Source organism: Mandrillus leucophaeus, unplaced genomic scaffold, assembly GCF_000951045.1.
Source record: "Mandrillus leucophaeus isolate KB7577 unplaced genomic scaffold, Mleu.le_1.0 Scaffold668, whole genome shotgun sequence".
Taxonomy (NCBI): domain Eukaryota; kingdom Metazoa; phylum Chordata; class Mammalia; order Primates; family Cercopithecidae; genus Mandrillus; species Mandrillus leucophaeus.
Window position 1 is genome coordinate 620,243 of NW_012107230.1, and position 18,788 is coordinate 639,030.

At 36.0% G+C, this 18,788-nt stretch overlaps 1 protein-coding gene across 8 annotated transcripts in view; it reads left to right on the top strand.

Annotated features, from left to right (window-relative positions):
* Positions 1 to 18,788, top strand: part of MCF2 (MCF.2 cell line derived transforming sequence) — a 127,886-nt gene that overhangs the window by 100,445 nt on the left and 8,653 nt on the right. For all 8 annotated transcript variants that reach the window (XM_012001620.1, XM_012001621.1, XM_012001619.1 and 5 more), the window contains 9 exons: positions 1,043 to 1,080; positions 4,415 to 4,503; positions 6,471 to 6,537; positions 7,284 to 7,399; positions 7,520 to 7,589; positions 9,715 to 9,807; positions 14,066 to 14,158; positions 14,978 to 15,103; positions 15,792 to 16,013. In XM_012001620.1, the coding sequence (XP_011857010.1) occupies positions 1,043 to 1,080; positions 4,415 to 4,503; positions 6,471 to 6,537; positions 7,284 to 7,399; positions 7,520 to 7,589; positions 9,715 to 9,807; positions 14,066 to 14,158; positions 14,978 to 15,103; positions 15,792 to 16,013 (914 nt within the window). The remainder of the gene's footprint in view (positions 1 to 1,042; positions 1,081 to 4,414; positions 4,504 to 6,470; positions 6,538 to 7,283; positions 7,400 to 7,519; positions 7,590 to 9,714; positions 9,808 to 14,065; positions 14,159 to 14,977; positions 15,104 to 15,791; positions 16,014 to 18,788) is intronic.

The following is an 18,788-nucleotide window of genomic DNA, read 5'->3' on the forward strand; positions in this document are numbered from 1 at the left end:
TTTGTATAATTCCCACTAGTTTAATACATATTTATATAAACGATTATATAAACTTGAAGTTTAGATAGAAAATATATTTTAGTAAGTGAAAGTGAAGTATGGCGTCTAGAGAACATAGCAGGCCTTCGTTTTCCTGAGTGTGCTTGTCACTGGCTCCTGCTGAGGAGGGAAGGACAAAAGGTTTGTTCCTTTCGTGGAGAGAGGAGTCTCAGGCAGCCTGTGTGAGTAACAGCCTTTTCAGCAGCCCTGAGAATTAGGATCTAAACAATCTAGTCTTTGGTTGGACCATGCCTTTGGCTTTGTAGGAACATCTGGATTCCTTGCTTAATAATACAGTGGCTCACCCTTTTGAAACTAAACATTAAAAAAATAAAGATGAAAGCTTTGAATTTTGATGGCATGTTTAACATTTTATCATGCTTTGAACATGTTTATATGGTGGTTAGAAACATTCTGAGAGTGGATTATATGAATTTGAATACCACCTCTGCTTCTTGGACAAGATATTAACCTTAGTTCCTTATCTAGAAGATAGGGATAGAAGTTGTTACCTACCTCTTAGGATGATTTTGAGTATTTAAAAAGAAGATACATGCATAGCTCTTAGAACAGTGCTCAATATGTAGAAAGTGCCAAATAAGTGTAGGTGCTCTAATTAGTAGATTAAACTTAGATTTTTTCAAAATTCTTTTTGATTGAGTTAATCAATAAGCTACAATTTCATTAAATGTTTTTGTGTCAGAATGAATATTAAATCTGCAAATAACTGTGAGCACTAACACCTACTTCAATGCTTGGCAAGTAAGTGAATGTTTGATGAATGAGAGAATGGGTGAATACGTAGCAAAACCATGCTCAATAAGAAGATGAAGTCATGTGAGTAAGTCCAACCAAACATTATCTTCTATGGTGTGATTTTAAAATATTAATATAAACATATTGGAATATTAACTCAAATTATTTAATAAATATATACGTATTTTTATTAAAAGTGCTGACTTTAATTCTGGTTTGAAATTCTTCTTTCATATTTCTCTACCAGGGAAGAAGACTTGGAGACAAAATCAGAGCAACTTAAAAGTAAATATCATTAATTAATTCAAAATTGACTTTATTGCTTTAGTTGCATAGTTGGTATGGGCCTTAAACCATATGTTTTATTCGCTAAACAAATATTGTGTCTTTAAAAGACTATTTAACATCATCACTGGCCATCAGAGAAATGCAAATCAAAACCACAATGAGATACCATCTCACACCAGTTAGAATGGCGATCATTAAAAAGTCAGGAAACAACAGGTGCTGGAGAGGATATGGAGAAATAGGAACACTTTTACACTGTTGGTGGGATTGTAAACTAGTTCAACCATTATGGAAAACAGTATGGCGATTCCTCAAGGATCTAGAGCTAGATGTACCATATGACCCAGCCATCCCATTACTGGGTATATACCCAAAGGATTATAAATCATGCTGCTATAAAGACACATGCACACGTATGTTTATTGCGGCACTATTCACAATAGCAAAGACTTGGAATCAACCCAAATGTCCATCAGTGACAGACTGGACTAAGAAAATGTGGCACATATACACCATGGAATACTATGCAGCCATAAAAAAGGATGAGTTTGTGTCCTTTGTAGGGACATGGATGCAGCTGGAAACCATCATTCTTAGCAAACTATCACAAGAACAGAAAACCAAACACCGCATGTTCTCACTCATAGGTGGGAACTGAACAATGAGATCACTTGGACTCGGGAAGGGGAACATCACACACCGGGGCCTATCATGGGGAGGGGGGAGGGGGGAGGGATTGCATTGGGAGTTATACCTGATGTAAATGACGAGTTGATGGGTGCTGACGAGTTGATGGGTGCAGCACAGCAACATGGCACAAGTATACATATGTAAGAAACCTGCACGTTATGCACATGTACCCTAGAACTTAAAGTATAATAATAATAATAATAATAAAAAGAAGAAGAAAAAAAGCTGCTGCTGCATTGTGTTTCACTGTACTACTGTCATATCCCCAGACATGCCAGTTTCTCAGTATGAGCTGTTTCTCAAGTCCTGGCTCAAGGTTAGAATCATTTCTATAGAACATCTTGTATATGTTCCAGCTTCTTTTTACCACTACCCACCATCACCTCAATAATCGTAAATAAGTGTTGCACCTTTTTGCAGAAGAAACTTTCTTTCGTGAGCAATTCCAGTCCTACAAGTATGAAACACACAGGACAGATTCTAATGGACCATGCAGAGGCTGTTAGCTCAGAAAAGATATCCATTCTTTTTTGTTGTTGTTTTTAAATTTTTTTAGAGATGGGGTCTCACTATGTTGCCAAGGCTGGAGTGCAGTGGCTATTCACAGGGGTAACCATAGCTCACTGCTGCCTCTAATTCCTGGGCTCATGCCACCCTTCCACTTCAGACTCCTGAGTAGCTGGGACTACAGGTGTGCGTCACTGCGCCCAATATACTTATTTACTGTTAGATACAAGATTCTTTTCTTCTCAGCTATCCATGATAGTCTGATATTTGTAAAGAAGTAGACTCATCATAGCTACAACATCCCACGTTTTCTTTTCTCTCTCTCTCTCTTTTTCTTTCTTTCTTTTTTTTTTTTTTTTTTTGAGACATAGTCTCACTCTGTTGCCTAGGCTGGACTACAGTGGTGCAATCATAGCTCACTGCAGCCTCAAACTCCTGGGCTCAAGCAATCTTACCACCCCAAGCTCATGAGTATCTTAGACTACAGGCATGGGCCATTATGCCTGGCTAATATTTTTAACACTTTTTTTTGATAGACAGGGTCTTGCTATGTTGCCAAGGCTGATCTTAAACTCCTGGCCTCAGGTGATCCTCCTGCCTTGGTCTCCCAAAGTGTTGGGATTACAGGCATGAGCCACTGCTCCCGGTCCCCAAGACCCCACATATTCTTCGTGTGTTTTTTGTGGTAAATAAAGATGAGAACATATTTTTAAGGGGCAGTATAGCGTAGTGGTACAAATTGTAAACCTAGACTGCCTGGCTTATAATCCCAGTGCCATCACTTACTGGCTTTATAAACTTGGGTAAGTTCTCTGGAACTCAATTTCCATATATAAAATGGGCATAAGAATAGAACACTCTCATCATGGAGTTAAAGACAAAATAATCTAATATTTGTGAAGCACTTTGAACATGCGTGGCATATGATAATGCTCTAAGTTTTAATGTAATTAATAGCAGCCTAGTGAATGGTCTATACTGATATACCAGGCCTGGTTATTATTTGGTACAGCCACAACTTCTGGTTTCAAGAAAGAAACAGCGTGAATGCCAAATTCTGTAGTATTACATGTTATAAAATCTCTCTGAGCCTCAGTTTTCCCATATTTAAAATGAGGAAAAGAATGCCATCACTTGCTAAATGCTGTTTGCATTAAATATAATATGTGTTAAGCACCTAGGACTGTGCATGCCTAATATATAGAAAGTCGTAATACATGTTTGTTTCTTTCATTTGTAATAAGTAAGTCATATTTTGGGGAAATACTTAGCTGATAGATACTGTACTTAATTTGGGGTTCTAGTTGTCACAAAGCAATGTTACATTTACTTGGGGGTCAGGCTTTTGGCAAGCTCAGCTGTCCAATACGGCTGAGATTGGATACCAGGAATACACTTCAAATGCTTCTTAAGAACAAATAATCATCACAAATCTTTTGCAGTTGACTCAGTAGGCCAGTCCAAGTCCTTTAGAGTCTGTAAAATAAGGCAATCACTTAGAATTAGGGAGGCAACTTATAAAAACTAACATGTGGCAGGGAGTAGAGACAGAGATGTACAGGTTACAGTTATTTCAAGAAAGAATAGAGTTCTGCAGGTATCCCTGCAGCACATCGTTAGATTTTATCATGTTCAAGCTTATGATGATGCCATTGAATCATTAGGAAAAGGATCTTCTAGCTTGCCCCAGATCTTAGAAAAAAAAATAAAGAAAAAGGATCAGTTATGTTGTGTGTCTTTGATTAAAGAATTCAAGGATGCATGTAATATTTTCTAGAAAGGTTTCCATCAGAAATCACTATGGTTAAAAAGATGGTTGGTTCTTCAATGAATACACTTTAGTTATCTAGAAAATTAACTTTTTATGAATCAACCTTATTTTCCAAGAATGCCAAATAAATAGAGAGTTAATACATAAAATAAGTTCTAATTAGTGTCTTAAATCTGTTTTCTTAGGCAACTCAAATCACTTTTTACTAGTATGTATCAAAGTTATTTTGAAAAATATCATAGTTTTATTTTTCAATTTATCTTCAGAGTTAGGACCTAGAATAAACTTAATTTGAGCTGGATAGCCTTGAAGAATAATTATACCTACAGAGATGCTAATTTAACTTTTTTTGCTGTATTTCAGATTGAAGTGGTGCATGATTGTCAGGAGAAGAGAAGTTCTGGTCAATCCTCCAGTTTGGACAATGGCAATAGCTTGGATGTCTTAAAGAAGTATCCTTTATTTATTAATATAAACTCACATACATATCTAACTGTGGGAGTCTGGTTCAGTGTTCAAGGCCAATGTAATTAGAAATTTGAGTTCACAGAATGGGGTTTTACTGGGTGTGATGAAAAGAGCACTAGTTTAGGTGTCAGAAGTCCAGGTTTTAGGCCTGGCCAACCTATGGCCTGTTTATGTGATTTGAAGAAAATTAACTAAACTTTTTCAGAATGTTGCTATCCTCTTTTTTTTTTTTTTTTGCCCAGACTGAAATAAAATGGAGGTTTTTGTTTATCATTCTTCAAAAAGTTTTATTATTATTTTTCATCGGCACATAATCATTGTACATATTTATGGAATACAGTGTGAAATTTTGATACATGTGTACAATGTATAATGATCAAATCATGATAATTACCTTATCTATTAATTCTTCAGCTTTATTGATATACAATTGACAAAATTACATATATTTAAAGTGTACAATGTGATGCTTTGATATGTGTATATATTGTGAAATGATTACCATATCAAGTTAGTTAACACATCTATCACCTCACATAGTTACCATTTTTTGTGTGTGGTGAGAACAGTTAAGATCTATTCTCTTAGCAAATTTCGGTATACAAAATGAATAGAATGGTACATCAAAAATTACAAAGGATTATACAGATTTATACAATGTTATTTAATAGATGTTAATAATTGTTTTGTTCACTGTTATAATGGTATATTAATATTCTAGACATAAGAATATTCATCTTTTTAATTTTATATTACAGAGTTGTAATTAGCAAGCATTTTGCAGCAAGTTGTAGGTACACATATGTGTGTATGAGATACATACATATATATACACACACACACGCACACACACACACGTACTATAAAGCTCTCAAATGTTAAATGCTTTAATATCCAAAAAGAAAAAGAAAAAAAAAGTCAAAAGTATAATTTAAAATCAAATAGGTTACTTTATACTGGGGACAAGGGAAATGAGTTTTAAATATGACGTCAATTGGAAATCACATTGAAAAGAAAATATATTTTATTTTCCAGAGACAATAAACAAAATTATTACAGAAATGGGTGGGGCATGGTTATTCATGCCTGCAGTTCCAGCATGTTGGGAGGCCCAGGCGGGCAGATCACTTGAGGTCAGGAGTTTGAGACCCGCCTGACAAACATGGTGAAACCCTGTCTATACCAAAAAATACAAAAATTAGCCAGGTGTGGTGGCAAGTGCCTGTAATCCCAGCTACTAGGGAGGCTGAGGAAGGAGAAACTCTTGAACCCGGGAGGTGGAGGTTGCAGTGAGCTGAGATTACCCCACTGCACTCAAACCTGGGTGACAGAGTGAGATTCCGTCTCAAAAAAAAAAAAGAAAAAATTATATATATTTTTATATATATATATATATATATATGAAATATAACTATGACCTACACTTTGGGAGACATGGTAAAAAAAATCTACTGCCTCCCTTAGAAAATTTCAGAACATTACTGGGAAAAGGGAAAAATAGTGCCTAAAATGCTAATACTTATTTTTTAGGGAAAAAAAGAGTATTAAAATTCATAAACTATGCTACCCCAAAACAATAAAAACCTCAGACATTTAAGAATAGTTATTGTGAGTTTTTAGTAAATTTATTCCTAATCTCAGTGAGTTAGAAATAAAGTTCTTTAAAGCTTATAGTAACCCTTGAGCATATATATATATATGAAAAAAGCAGGATATATATATATATATAAATGAATATAAATATAATGAATAAAAACCACCCATAAGACTATATATATAGTTTTTATTCTAGAAACCATAAAGGTAGTTTCATATTTTGATGCTAAAACAAAAACCATTGATAGTTCCTATGCATTAGCTAGTTTTACCTTCTCATGATGATAATACTTGAAACATTGCAATATAGATCTCAGTAATAAAATAACTGATAAATATGGTCTTTTCATTTTAGCCACGTCCTAAATGAACTGATACAGACTGAGAGAGTTTATGTTCGAGAACTGTATACTGTTTTGTTGGTAAGCTATTCAAATTGTATTTGCCCTCTCTTTTCCCGAATGAACCCTTGCTACATTCATTAGAAGGTGTTTAGGGACAATCTTCTACTTCCATCTCCTTCCCTGGTTGTCATATGGCAGCAGTGGGCATTTCTTTTATTGTTGGATGCAGCATGTTGGCTAAACGTGCACATTCAGGCTCTCCCTCAGTAATGGAAATGATTGATTTAGAGTTTATTACAGAAGAGAAAATGTTCTCTTAAGGATACAGCCGATTGTTACAGTTATTCCCAGGGTGCTATTTAGAAGATTGTGATGTAAAAAACTGAGAATGGGATAAAATAGTCGTTTCACAAAAATGTCATGATACGAATTTGGTCTGAAAAAACCTAAACACATATTGCCAATTTAAGGAGAAGCTGATGACCTGTAATCTATGTTTTTATCTTGGTTTCTATCTTGTTTCCTACACTACAAGCTACTCTGAAGGCCAAAGAGCTATTACTTTATTCTGTCTATTGACTGGAAAACCTTGACTTCCTTTCCTTGTCCTGCCTTCTCAAAAAAAAAAAAAAAAAAAAAAAAAAAAAAAAAAAAAATCCTGGATAACTTTGGGTAGGAGATTTGAATGGAATTAAAATTGAATTAAAATTCAAACAACTTCACCTTCAAATCCCCTAATATTCTGCTGTACCTACACCATTAGTAGCCCAACCAAATGTGCATGTAAATATTTTAAAATGCATGAATGTATTTATTTTGGGTAGGGTTATAGAGCGGAGATGGATAATCCAGAGATGTTTGATCTTATGCCACCTCTCCTGAGAAATAAAAAGGACGTTCTCTTTGGAAACATGGCAGAAATATATGAATTCCATAATGAGTATGTAATTGCTGAATTGAATATTTATTTTTTATGAAACTATTTAAAGTGCTCTCTTGACCAGTTTATTATATTTCACAGAAAATCATGTAATTTTTTTTTTCTCTGAAATTTTCACAGCATTTTCTTGAGCAGCCTGGAAAATTGCGCTTATGCTCCAGAAAGCGTGGGACCTTGTTTCCTGGAAAGGGTGAGTTAAATTATTTTTTTAAATATATAAATAGGCACCACCAAATTGGCAATGCACTTATAAGAACAGATTTGGCGACGAGATAGGTACTTTATGTCTTTATGTTTTTGGAGAAGATACATTCCTCCAGCGAGTATTTCATACCAAACCAAGTTTTGCTGCAGAAATGAAAGCACTGGGACATCCAGAGCATAAAAATGCCCATTCCATTCTGTGGTATCAAATGCTTCAGTGGCTCAGCTCTTGAACACTGACTCCTGGGTAATCCTAGTAATCCAGGGACAATCCTGGCTATGAAGATGTAAGAGTTGGGATCATCATAACAAAACTATCTGGGGCTTGGTTAATTTTTTTGCCTAAAAAACACCTTATTATTTATAATATTTGTCTTATTAAAATACATGTAAAGTTTTAGAATTGGATCCAGTCTGACTTCCAGCCACCAAGGCATCTATCACAGGAACTTCATAGAAACAGAGAGCTGTCAGTTCTTTTCATTCAACAAAAGCATTAGGGAGGCCCATTCCTCTGTGTCCGGAGTATGGTTAATACAATTGACTTTCCAAGTTAGTGATCATACTCTCCTTCATTAGAGTTTTCTGTTAGAATATTTTTCGTGTATGCTTCTCTGCTTATGTAGTTTCTCTTCTTCCTGAAAGATTAGTTTTGTCTTGATTTATGAGTTTATTCAATAGAGGTGATTTTTGAAAGCTTCAAAATAGATATCTTATCCCACAAAGTGTTTATGAAATGAGAAGAAAATAAGGATAAGAAAGAACTGTGTGTCAACCTTGCTCAACATGTTCTAACTTTATTTTTTAATTTTTAAATTTTTTTTTTTTTTTTTTGAGACGGAGTCTTGCTTTGTCACCCAGGCTGGAGTGCAGTGGTGCAATCTCGGCTCACTGCAACCTCTGCCTCTGTCTCTTATACACATCTAGATGTGTATAAGAGACAGGACAGGGTTTCACCATGTTAGCCAGGATGGTCTTGATCTCCTGACCTCGTGATCCACCTGCCTCGGCCTCCCAAAGTGCTGGGATTACAGGTGTGAGCCACCACGCCCGACTAAGATGTTTTAACTTTAAACACATTTAAGTTATGACCAAATTCTTTCCCAACTTCCTCAAGCAATAGCAGTTTATCCTTCCTTTAGACTCTATAGTATGTAATGTCTGTCCTACTCATTGGAGACTTTATATTTATTGTGCTTGTGCACCTTTACATGTATACATGAATTTTCCCCGAAACTTAATGGAAAGCCCTTAGATCCAGAGTCTATATCCTATATATTGTTGTATCTCTCATCAGGTTAGCAGCATTCTTAATAACCAGTTGTGGTTTAATAAATGTTTATTGATGAATTATTTATTTATTCAACAACCATTTACCGGTCACCTACTATGCACCAAGCATTGTGCCAGATAATGTGGATACCAAGCCCAAATCTATTTAGGTATAAAAACAGGGAAATTATTAATTGTGTAGAAGATGACTTGCATTAGATTCAAAATATACAAATGGTCCTGGGAAACTCCAGAAGAGGGGCATCTTACATAGAATGGGGGTATAAACAATGGTTTTATAGAAGAGATAACTCATGAGATAAGTGTTAAATAATGAGTAGAAGGTAGCCCATTCATGAGGGTCAGAGAAAGAGGATTTCAGGGAGAGAGAATTGCTTAGTGCCTAAATGGATTATGCTACAATGATAATGTCCCAATGATGAACCTAGGACTGTAGGCTCTAACTTGGAAGTCATATACAAGTTCATTCACTAGGGAATCAAGAGACTAATAACAGAATATATTTCTTGGCACCCTATTAGTTCATCATTATGCAAAAAAGTAGGTTTCTATAGTTCAGACAGAGAAGGCTCCATCTAAGCCTCAAGCTTGGCAAGTGGAAGTTCTGATATTACTTAGATAATTATGTGTCCTTCCACTAGATGCAATGGGCATGCTGTTCTTGGAACGTAAAGAAGGCTTTTGACCAGCTGCTAGTACAGTAGGCCCTTTAGGCCACATTTCCTAGGATGCTTGGTTACACTCTTGTTTAGCCTTTCTTGATGGCAAAAGTCATATTCACAAATTAGTAATACATTTGAATTTGTTTTTTATCACAGAAGGATGATTTTCAGATGTATGCAAAATATTGTCAGAATAAGCCCAGATCAGAAACAATTTGGAGGAAGTATTCAGAATGTGCGTTTTTCCAGGTATAGTAATTATTCAAGTATTGGATATACTCTTTCTGGAAGATATTGGGATATTTATTAATCATAAATTCATTTTCTACTTTAAGCACATTACATATGCATATACGTATATAGGTTAAAGAGCAAATCCACGCTCCCCCCAACACACACAAACACATTTGTAACGTCCCAGAGGCAAACACTTTCAGCACTTTTAGCTACATCCTTTGGTATTTACCTCCATAGCTCCAAATGACATGCTTATCTTTCTCCTTTCTCCTATGGAAGATGAAGACTTAGCTCTCTTTCACAGCCTCCCACCCAACTACCACATATACAAATATACTTCTTTTCTTTCAAAATCTCCACTATAGTCATATCGTAATTTTGGTTAGATATTCAGTGTTAAATTAAGATTATGTAATTTCTTTGCTCAGATGAATCATGTGGTATAATAGGGTTGCTTTTCCTTCCCTTCTGTTTGTCTTGCGATGGTCTTTTTACTCAGTTTTCTAGATACTTATCATTATTCTACCCCAGCCTCTCCCAGATGTGGGAGTTACAAAAATCTCTTCTTATTACATTTAAACACGTTCTATTTCCTCTGAATTTCATATTCTTAAAGAAATATCTCCTGGGATTTTCTGTCTTGCTTGTCTAGACTCACTAGGCCTGTTGCACAGCTGTCATCTGGGCATCTTGGTGAACATAATTTTTGGAATTCTCCTCACCTGTCGTCTGTTGCATAGGCTCTCCTCCTTCCTAGGTGCCATGTCTTTATCTTTCTTGTTTACCTCCCTTATTTGGTGGAACACATCCTCCAGTAGTTTTCCTGAGAAAGTGTACACAGTACATAGAAGTTTTTGAGAGTGTATGTGTCTGCAAATATCTTTATTCTACCCTAAGACTTCGTTACTAGTTTGGCTGTGTATAGAATTCTAGGTAAGAAATAATTATACTCAGAATTTTGAAGGTATTGCTTAATTGTCTTCTAGCTTCCAGTGTTGCTATTCAGAAATCTGATGCCATTTTAATTTTTGCTCCTTTGCAGGTGACTTAGTTTCTGTCCTCTGAAAGCTTATGAAAACTTATTTTATTTTCAGTGTTCAAATGTTGGCACTGTTTTTTATCCATTATGCTAGTCTTGGGGTGATAAATTTGAATTTGGAAACTCCTGTCCAAATTTACTTGGAGTTTTTCTTTGATTTCCTCCACCCAATTTTCTCCATTTTCTCTTTTTGGAATTTCTGTTGCACAGATATTGGATATCCTGGACTGGTCCTCTAATTATCTTATCTTTTCTATTTTCTATTCTTTGTCTTCTTACTCTAGTTCCTAGTCCTTCTATTGAGGTTTCCATTTCTGCCATTGTGTTTTTAATTTTGAAGAGCCCTCATCCTTTTTCTATTTTTTCAATGTTTCTTTTAATAGAATTATGTGCTGGGCGCGGTGGTTCAAGCCTGTAATCCCAGCACTTTGGGAGGCCGAGACGGGCGGATCACGAGGTCAGGATATCGAGACCATCCTGGCCAACATGGTGAAACCCCGTGTCTACTAAAAAAAATACAAAAAAACTAGCCGGGCGAGGTGGCGGGTGCCTGTAGTCCCAGCTACTTGGGAGGCTGAGGCAGGAGAATGGCGTAAACCCGGGAGGCGGAGCTTGCAGTGAGCTGAGATCCGGCCACTGCGCTCCAGCCTGGGCGACAGAGCGAGACTCTGTCTCAAAAAAAAAAAAAAAAAAGAATTCTGATTTCATATTATGAATTCAGTATCTTCATTCATCTATACGAAGATGATAATTGATTTTTCTTTTAAAAATTGTTTTCTTCTCCCTGCACAGCTTCTGTTGTCTTCATGTTGCTTTTTTTCTTTCTATTTCTCTTTGTTTGGTTCCTATTACCCATCTTTGATGCTCTCCTCAAATGTCTGGTGATACTTGTCTATCCACTTACATTAGGAGTAAAGACTAAAAATCTCATTGGAAGTTTCCAGGGCATGTGTGGGTTTATTGACCATGATCCTCATTGCTGAGTTATTTGTCTCAAGCTATTTGCTTGAAGGGATTCCCCCATACCTGTATCTTTGGAGCATTTCTATTAGGCTGGTCAGAGTCCTTGAATTGCTACCTTGTGTATAATGATCTGGATGCTTGTGTTGTAGTAGCCAAGTTAGGAGAAAAGACTAAGGGTCACTTGTTTGAGATATAACATGGAGAGTGCTTGAATATTTTTCAGTATGGTACTCTGCCCTAAGTTGAACCTTGTATCCTTTAGTCCACAGGCCCTGTGTTTTACTCTTTCTAGATAAACATCCATTTTTCTGCCAAAGGAAGGGAAGAGAAGGCACCCAGCTGTGCAAAGTAGTATGGTTATCTGAGAACCTTATTGCTTTTATTTAGATTTTTCATGCCATTTATTTTCTTTCTGTAACAGCTGTATTGAGATATAATTAAAATGCCATCAGTTCACCCTTTTAAAGTGTACAATTCAGTGGTTTTACTATATTCACAAGGTTGACAACCATCACCACAATCAATTTAATAATGTTTTTGATCACTAGAAAGAAACCAGTACCTTTTAGCAGCTACCTTCCCTTTTTTCCCCAATCTTAGCAGCCCTAGGCAACCACTAATCTACTTGCTGTCTTCAATAGATTTACCTGTTCTGGAGATTTCATATAAATGGAATCATACAATATGTGGTCTTTTGTGTTTGACTTCTTTCTTTCATTTAGCATAATATTTTAGTGGTTCATCCATGCTGTAGCATGTATTAGTTTTTTATTCCTATTTGTGGTTGAATAATATTCCATTATATGGATATATAGCATTTTATTTATCTATTCATTGATTGATGCACATTTGGCTTGTTTCTACCTTTTGATTATTGTGAACAATGCTGCTAAGAATGCTTTTGTACAAGTTTTTTTGTAGACATGTGTTTTCATTCCTCCTGGCTATATACCTGGGAGTAAAAGTGCTGGGTCATATAGTAACTCTACATTTAACTTTTTTGAGAAACTGCTGGACTCTTTTCCAAAGTTACTGCACCATTTTACATTTCTGACAGCAGTGTATGAGGGTATTAATTGCTCCATATCCTCACCAACATTTGTTATTATCTAATTACTTCTTTAAAAGACTTTCAACAAGCATCCTTTCTTGAACCTCAACTTTACCTCCCACTTTCAGAGGTACTTGGTGTCTATAATCCATGAGACTTTGTGGAGGGCAGAGAGGAGATGTTTATAATGTAAATTGAGTTGCTCCTTGGCTTTTTCCTCCACCAACTTGAAATCCACTTTTCTCCAGTGTGCTCAGTTGTTGACCACTTCTAAGTTTGGTTTCCAGTTTCCAAATTTTGCTGAAGTTTTCCCCTTTCTCATCTTCTTCATAACTTTGTGATTTTGCCTAGTAAGATAACTTTTCCATCATTTTAGTTGGGTGTCATGAGTGAGGAGAGTTAAGTGCGTGTATCAAGTTGGTGCAAAAGTTGCTGCAGTTTTTGCCACTGAAAGTAATGACAAAAACCGCAATCACTTTTGCACCAACCTAATAGCAGTCCTCTATCTTTAACTCTTGTTTGAATTAGATTGTATGTTGGATTTTACCCATATTCAGAGGAGAGCCATGGTTCTTATTCAGGCGTATTGTTTCCCCAGTCCCTTCATGTTCTGTACTTTCTCTATGCACATTTCATCCTAAATACCTGCATCTTGCCCTGACTATGGACCCCTACAATGTTCCCAAAACTCAATGTCAGGACCTTTATATTTATAGTGGCAATGGGCCAATTACTGGTTGAAGTATAGCACCAGTTGATGAGGGCTTTATTTGTGATATTAACAATTTTGTTCTCATATCCAGTCTGATTTATATTCAGCACAACCAATTTCTTTTCTGAGCCTTGGCTTATAGAGCTTGGTCTTTTGTGAATTTTCTTGAATATATTAAAGAATGTTTTAATCATGTTAATCAATAGTCATTCCCTGCTTTCACACCTTTTAAGCATTCCACATCAATATGAATTTATATTTGAACACTTTTAAATCTTTGAAATGTTGAAATTGTTTACCTCTCCAATCCTTGAAACAGTGTTTATGGTAGTTTTTCAGATATACTGTGTCTTGTAATTTCTGTACTATAACAGTGATTTTTCCAATAAATTTTCTTTGAGATGTAAGAAACATTGGGGCATTAGGTTTAATCAATGAACACTTGGCATTTTCACAGGGTGCATGTCTTAATTTGATTTTATTGATATTTATCTTTTAATGACAGGAATGTCAAAGAAAGTTAAAACACAGACTTAGACTGGATTCCTATTTACTCAAACCAGTGCAACGAATCACTAAATATCAGTTATTGTTGAAGGTAATTATATGAAGCATTTGTTTGTTTCTTTACTTTTTGAGTCAGATAGGGCAAAGCCATTAAAAAGGAAATAGTTTACTAGAAAGCACTAGAAATAGGTAGGCTCAATGACTGGGAAGGCTGGATTTGGCAGAATTTTGCAGTGTGCTCCATCAATTCACTGTGGCTACAAATGCCATAGACATAGATATCAGGCTGAGAATATCTGGAGTCTTAGCTATTTAATTTTTCATACAAATTGTGTTGATTTCCGCACAATGTTTTACTGAAGAACTTTAAATATTTGTAAGAAGAACTAAACAAACAAATATTTCTTATAGTTTTGAGGCTGTATTTCATAGGGGCCTTCCTAATGAAAAATGCAAATGGCACTCCCCTGGTATAATGCAAAAGGATTACTAGAATCTTGTGTTAAATATAAATACAATACGACTTGTTTTAAAATGAATTTTCATAATGTTCTATGCTATATGCGTTATGAGTGCATCATGGCTAAAACAAATTATTGTATGTAGAGGACAAAAGAATGCTACATGTAATGGCTTTAAAAACTGATCTCTGATGTGTCTTAATAGCTATTATACTTCAATTCCAGAAGCATTAAATGTCCTTTGTTTTATAATATTCAGTCACTATTCTACTTCCTCTATTTTGACAGTTATTGAAAATATTACTGCAGCAAAGGGCATGTAAAAGGAATTACTCCAAAATGTGACATTATATTTGGATTCCAGCTTGAAAGCATGTTAGCCAAAAACTTATTCATTTCAATCAGATATTAATATCTGCCTAATATTAATTCCTGATTTCTAATTACAGGAGCTATTAAAATATAGCAAAGACTGTGAAGGATCTGCTCTGTTAAAGGAGGCACTCGATGCAATGCTGGATTTACTGAAGTCAGTTAATGATTCTATGCATCAGATTGCAATAAATGGCTATATTGTAAGCACATTTTAATAATTGTTGGAATTTTAGAGGGTCAACATCTCAACGTCCCTTTTCCCCTCTTGGAACCAATTGAGAAATAACATATAAGAATCAGATAAATGGAGATCAAAATGTTGATATTACTACTGATAATGCTAAGTGGAGAATTGGCTTCAAATCAGCAGTCAAATGGATTTATGAGATCCCCCTTGTCCATAACGGTCTTCCCCCAATCCCAGACCTCGGAGATCCTGCTTAAGGAATGCTTGGGTCAGCTAAGAAAACGTATTGTTTCATAATTGCTGCTTGCCCCTATAGATAGGAATAGACAGGAAAGAAAAGAATCAAATCTTTAGCACTTGTGTCGCCTTTTAACAGGTTAGCTCCACCCAGTGGGAAAACTTGAAATGGTATATATCATGCACCAATCAGGACTGAAGAAGAGATGGGGAGACTTACCCTGGCTGAAATACCTCCAGATGATATGAAGCCAGAGAAAAGGAAGTTTCTTTTGTCCCCCACCCCCACAGTAATTTTGTACTTATGTGGTGCATGCCATGTTTTAACATACAAAGTTAAGTTTTTAAAAAACATAAATTATTCTTCAGGGTTTTAGTAGCTCAAGCTAAACACTAACATGTTGATGTCAGAGAGCTGAATGTAGCTTTGCTTTCTACTAATGGGTTTTGATTTTCCATTCTAGGGAAACTTAAATGAACTGGGCAAGATGATAATGCAAGGTGGATTCAGTGTTTGGATAGGACACAAGAAAGGTGCTACAAAAATGAAGGATTTGGCTAGATTCAAACCAATGCAGCGACATCTTTTCTTGTATGAAAAAGCCATTGTTTTTTGCAAAAGGCGTGTTGAAAGTGGAGAAGGCTCTGATAGATACCCATCATACAGTTTTAAACACTGTTGGAAAGTAAGACAATTTGTATCGGGTAATGTAGTATTGTTTCGTGTGTGTGTGTGTGTGTGTGTGTGTGTGTGTGTGTGTGTGTCTCCCAGTTTGCACATTTTTTTTTTTGTTTCGAATAGTACATTTTATACTGTAGCTGCACATCTTTGTTGTTTTTTTTTTTAAATCTTAAGTCTTATGTAGAAGTCAGATGAATCATAACTTCTCTGCTTGAAGTGAAGGTGAGGGAATTCATAGCTTTGATTCCTCCCTTTCTTCTCACTGCAATATTAGGTATTCCCCAAGGGGGCCCCCTAGCATCCCGAAGAGCATGGCTTGAGATTATAAGGAGTGTCCCAGCCTCCTCATGAGCACTCTCTTTCCAGTGGCACTGGCTGGAGTTCTTGGTCTTATTAGAAAGGAGCCTTATGCTACAGGAGAGACAGGGAGGAAAGAGTTACCTCCTTTTCCTCAATGCAATTTAAAAATGGATAACTTTTGTATTTAGCATGTCCCCACCTTCCTTTCCATGCTCCTCCTCCATTCCCTAACTCCACCCTTCCTGGGTGTTCAAAGCCACCTATAGCTGAATCCTTTCCATATCTATCCTGTTCCATCTTTCAAAATTACTTTATTCTCTCCTATAAACAAAATCCCCATTTTTTCCCTAATATTAGTTTGTTATTAAAATGAGAACAGTTTTGTTTGGGGAAGTTATTGACAACCCAATGATACTTAACAGCTGGTTTCTCCATTAGAGAAGAGGAACTTCCAATTCACATGATACCCATAATTGACAAATTTGAAGTTTTTTTACATCTAATGAATTTCATCTTTTGAATTTTAAATTCTAAAACCAATATAACATTTGTCACAGAAAATTTCAAAAATAGAGAAAATGATTGTCCTTAATTCACCAACCACTATCACATTAGTCACTTTTCATGAGCATGTTCTTTCATGGTTCTCATCACCAGTATATTTGACAATTGATAAAATTTTCAGCAGCAGTTATAAAGTGGACAGGCAATATGTTTTGAGACAGGCATGAGGTGTTTGTATTAGGAGACTACCTACAAGCAGGCCTTGCTTTTGATTCTTCCCATAGGATCAGCAGCCCCTAGTTGTTTCTAACAAGGTTCCTGCCCAGGGTCAGGTCAAAAAGAAGTAGTTCTTCCTATCATCTATTTTCCCTGCTTCACTCTGAACCCACAGCAGCTTCTTTAAAACTCTTGTTTTCATCCAGTTGCTCCTTTGATTTTAGCAGTCCACCTCTAAGCCCCCAAATCTCAAAGGGCCTTCTAAGTCATTAACAAACATTGATTGAGAACCAAAAACTTGTAATCTATGTCACAGAGGGCTCAAATCTCTTGCTGTCTATATACCTATTCCTTGGGAAGGTACTTTACCTTCATAGGCATATTTGACCCAAATCCATTTGATGTACATTTTATTGTGAGGTGACCTAATTTCTACCTAATACAGTATTTCTATTTCATATTAAGTTTCTATTTTACCCTTAATTTGTTACAATGATGGACATGCCAACAAAAGGTTTCTTGAGTACATTAAAGTAAGGGGGATATTAGGTGATTAAGTCATGAGAACTGAAACTGCAGTAAGTACCATGGAAACAGAGAAGGTGGGATAGATGCAAGAAACATTTCAATAGAAAGTAGACAGATGGGCTTGATGGCTTACTAGCTACAAAAATTAAATAATACCTGACATTGAAGGAAGAAAATCTTTCTGATTCTTCTTTGGTTCCCCAGTAATGCCGAATATCCTTAATAAAAAACATTAGCCAGTGATGCCTACAAGGCTTTAGACCAGGATTCCTGGGAAAATGGTGATACCACTGAAAATTAGGATATTTCTTAGGGTTCACTATGCTCACTTCTGCTTGCCTGCTTATCATGAGATTCCAGCATTAAGCAATTGCTAGCATTCCTAGTCAATGTGTTGTTTAACAATTTGGGTTATTGTTTTCAAAGTCTTACCCTTTTTAGAGAGGATCATAACCTTCTCTCTCACTTTTTTTTAACTTTTATTTTAGATTCAGGGGGTACATATGCAGGTTTGTTACCTGGCTGTATTGCATGATGTTGAGGTTTGGGGTACAAATATCCCATCACCCAGGTACTGAGCATTGTCCCCAAGAGTTAGTTTTCCAACCCTTGTCCCTCCCCCTCCATCCCTCCTCTGGTAGTCCCCAGTGTCTGTTGTTGCCTTTGTCTATGTCTCTCACTTTAAATGAACTCTTGTTTTGACTGCACCATACAAACCTGGAACCCCATGGCCTGACCGTGTACTTTCTAATGAGTTATATGTTATATTTTAAGTTGGCCACTTATATACAAGGAAAGGCCCTATCTAAAGTCAAAGTTGACCAGATGGGGAGATTCGAGTCCTTCAGATTCCTTAGTTCATGTGTTTATTATCATTGATTTTAAAAAATTTAACAAACCTGCACATAGTCCTTACTATGTGCAATACATAATGGTTAGATTTCCAGGGCAACTCAGAAAAGTTCACTTAATCGATAATGATGTACTAGATGTTTGCAATAAAAAATAACAAAAAAAATTGCAATTTAAATAGGGGAAGGAGTAGAAAGCAAACTCATACTTTAAAAAGCTCATTATAGAATCTAAGCATTTACTCCATGCTATTTAGTCCTTATATCAACCCTATGACATAGGTGTTCTTTCCATTTTATAGTTGAGGAAACTGAAGTTTAGAAAAGTTAAGCAACTTGCACTGAGACACATAGCTAGCTAGTGAATGGTAGAGATGTAT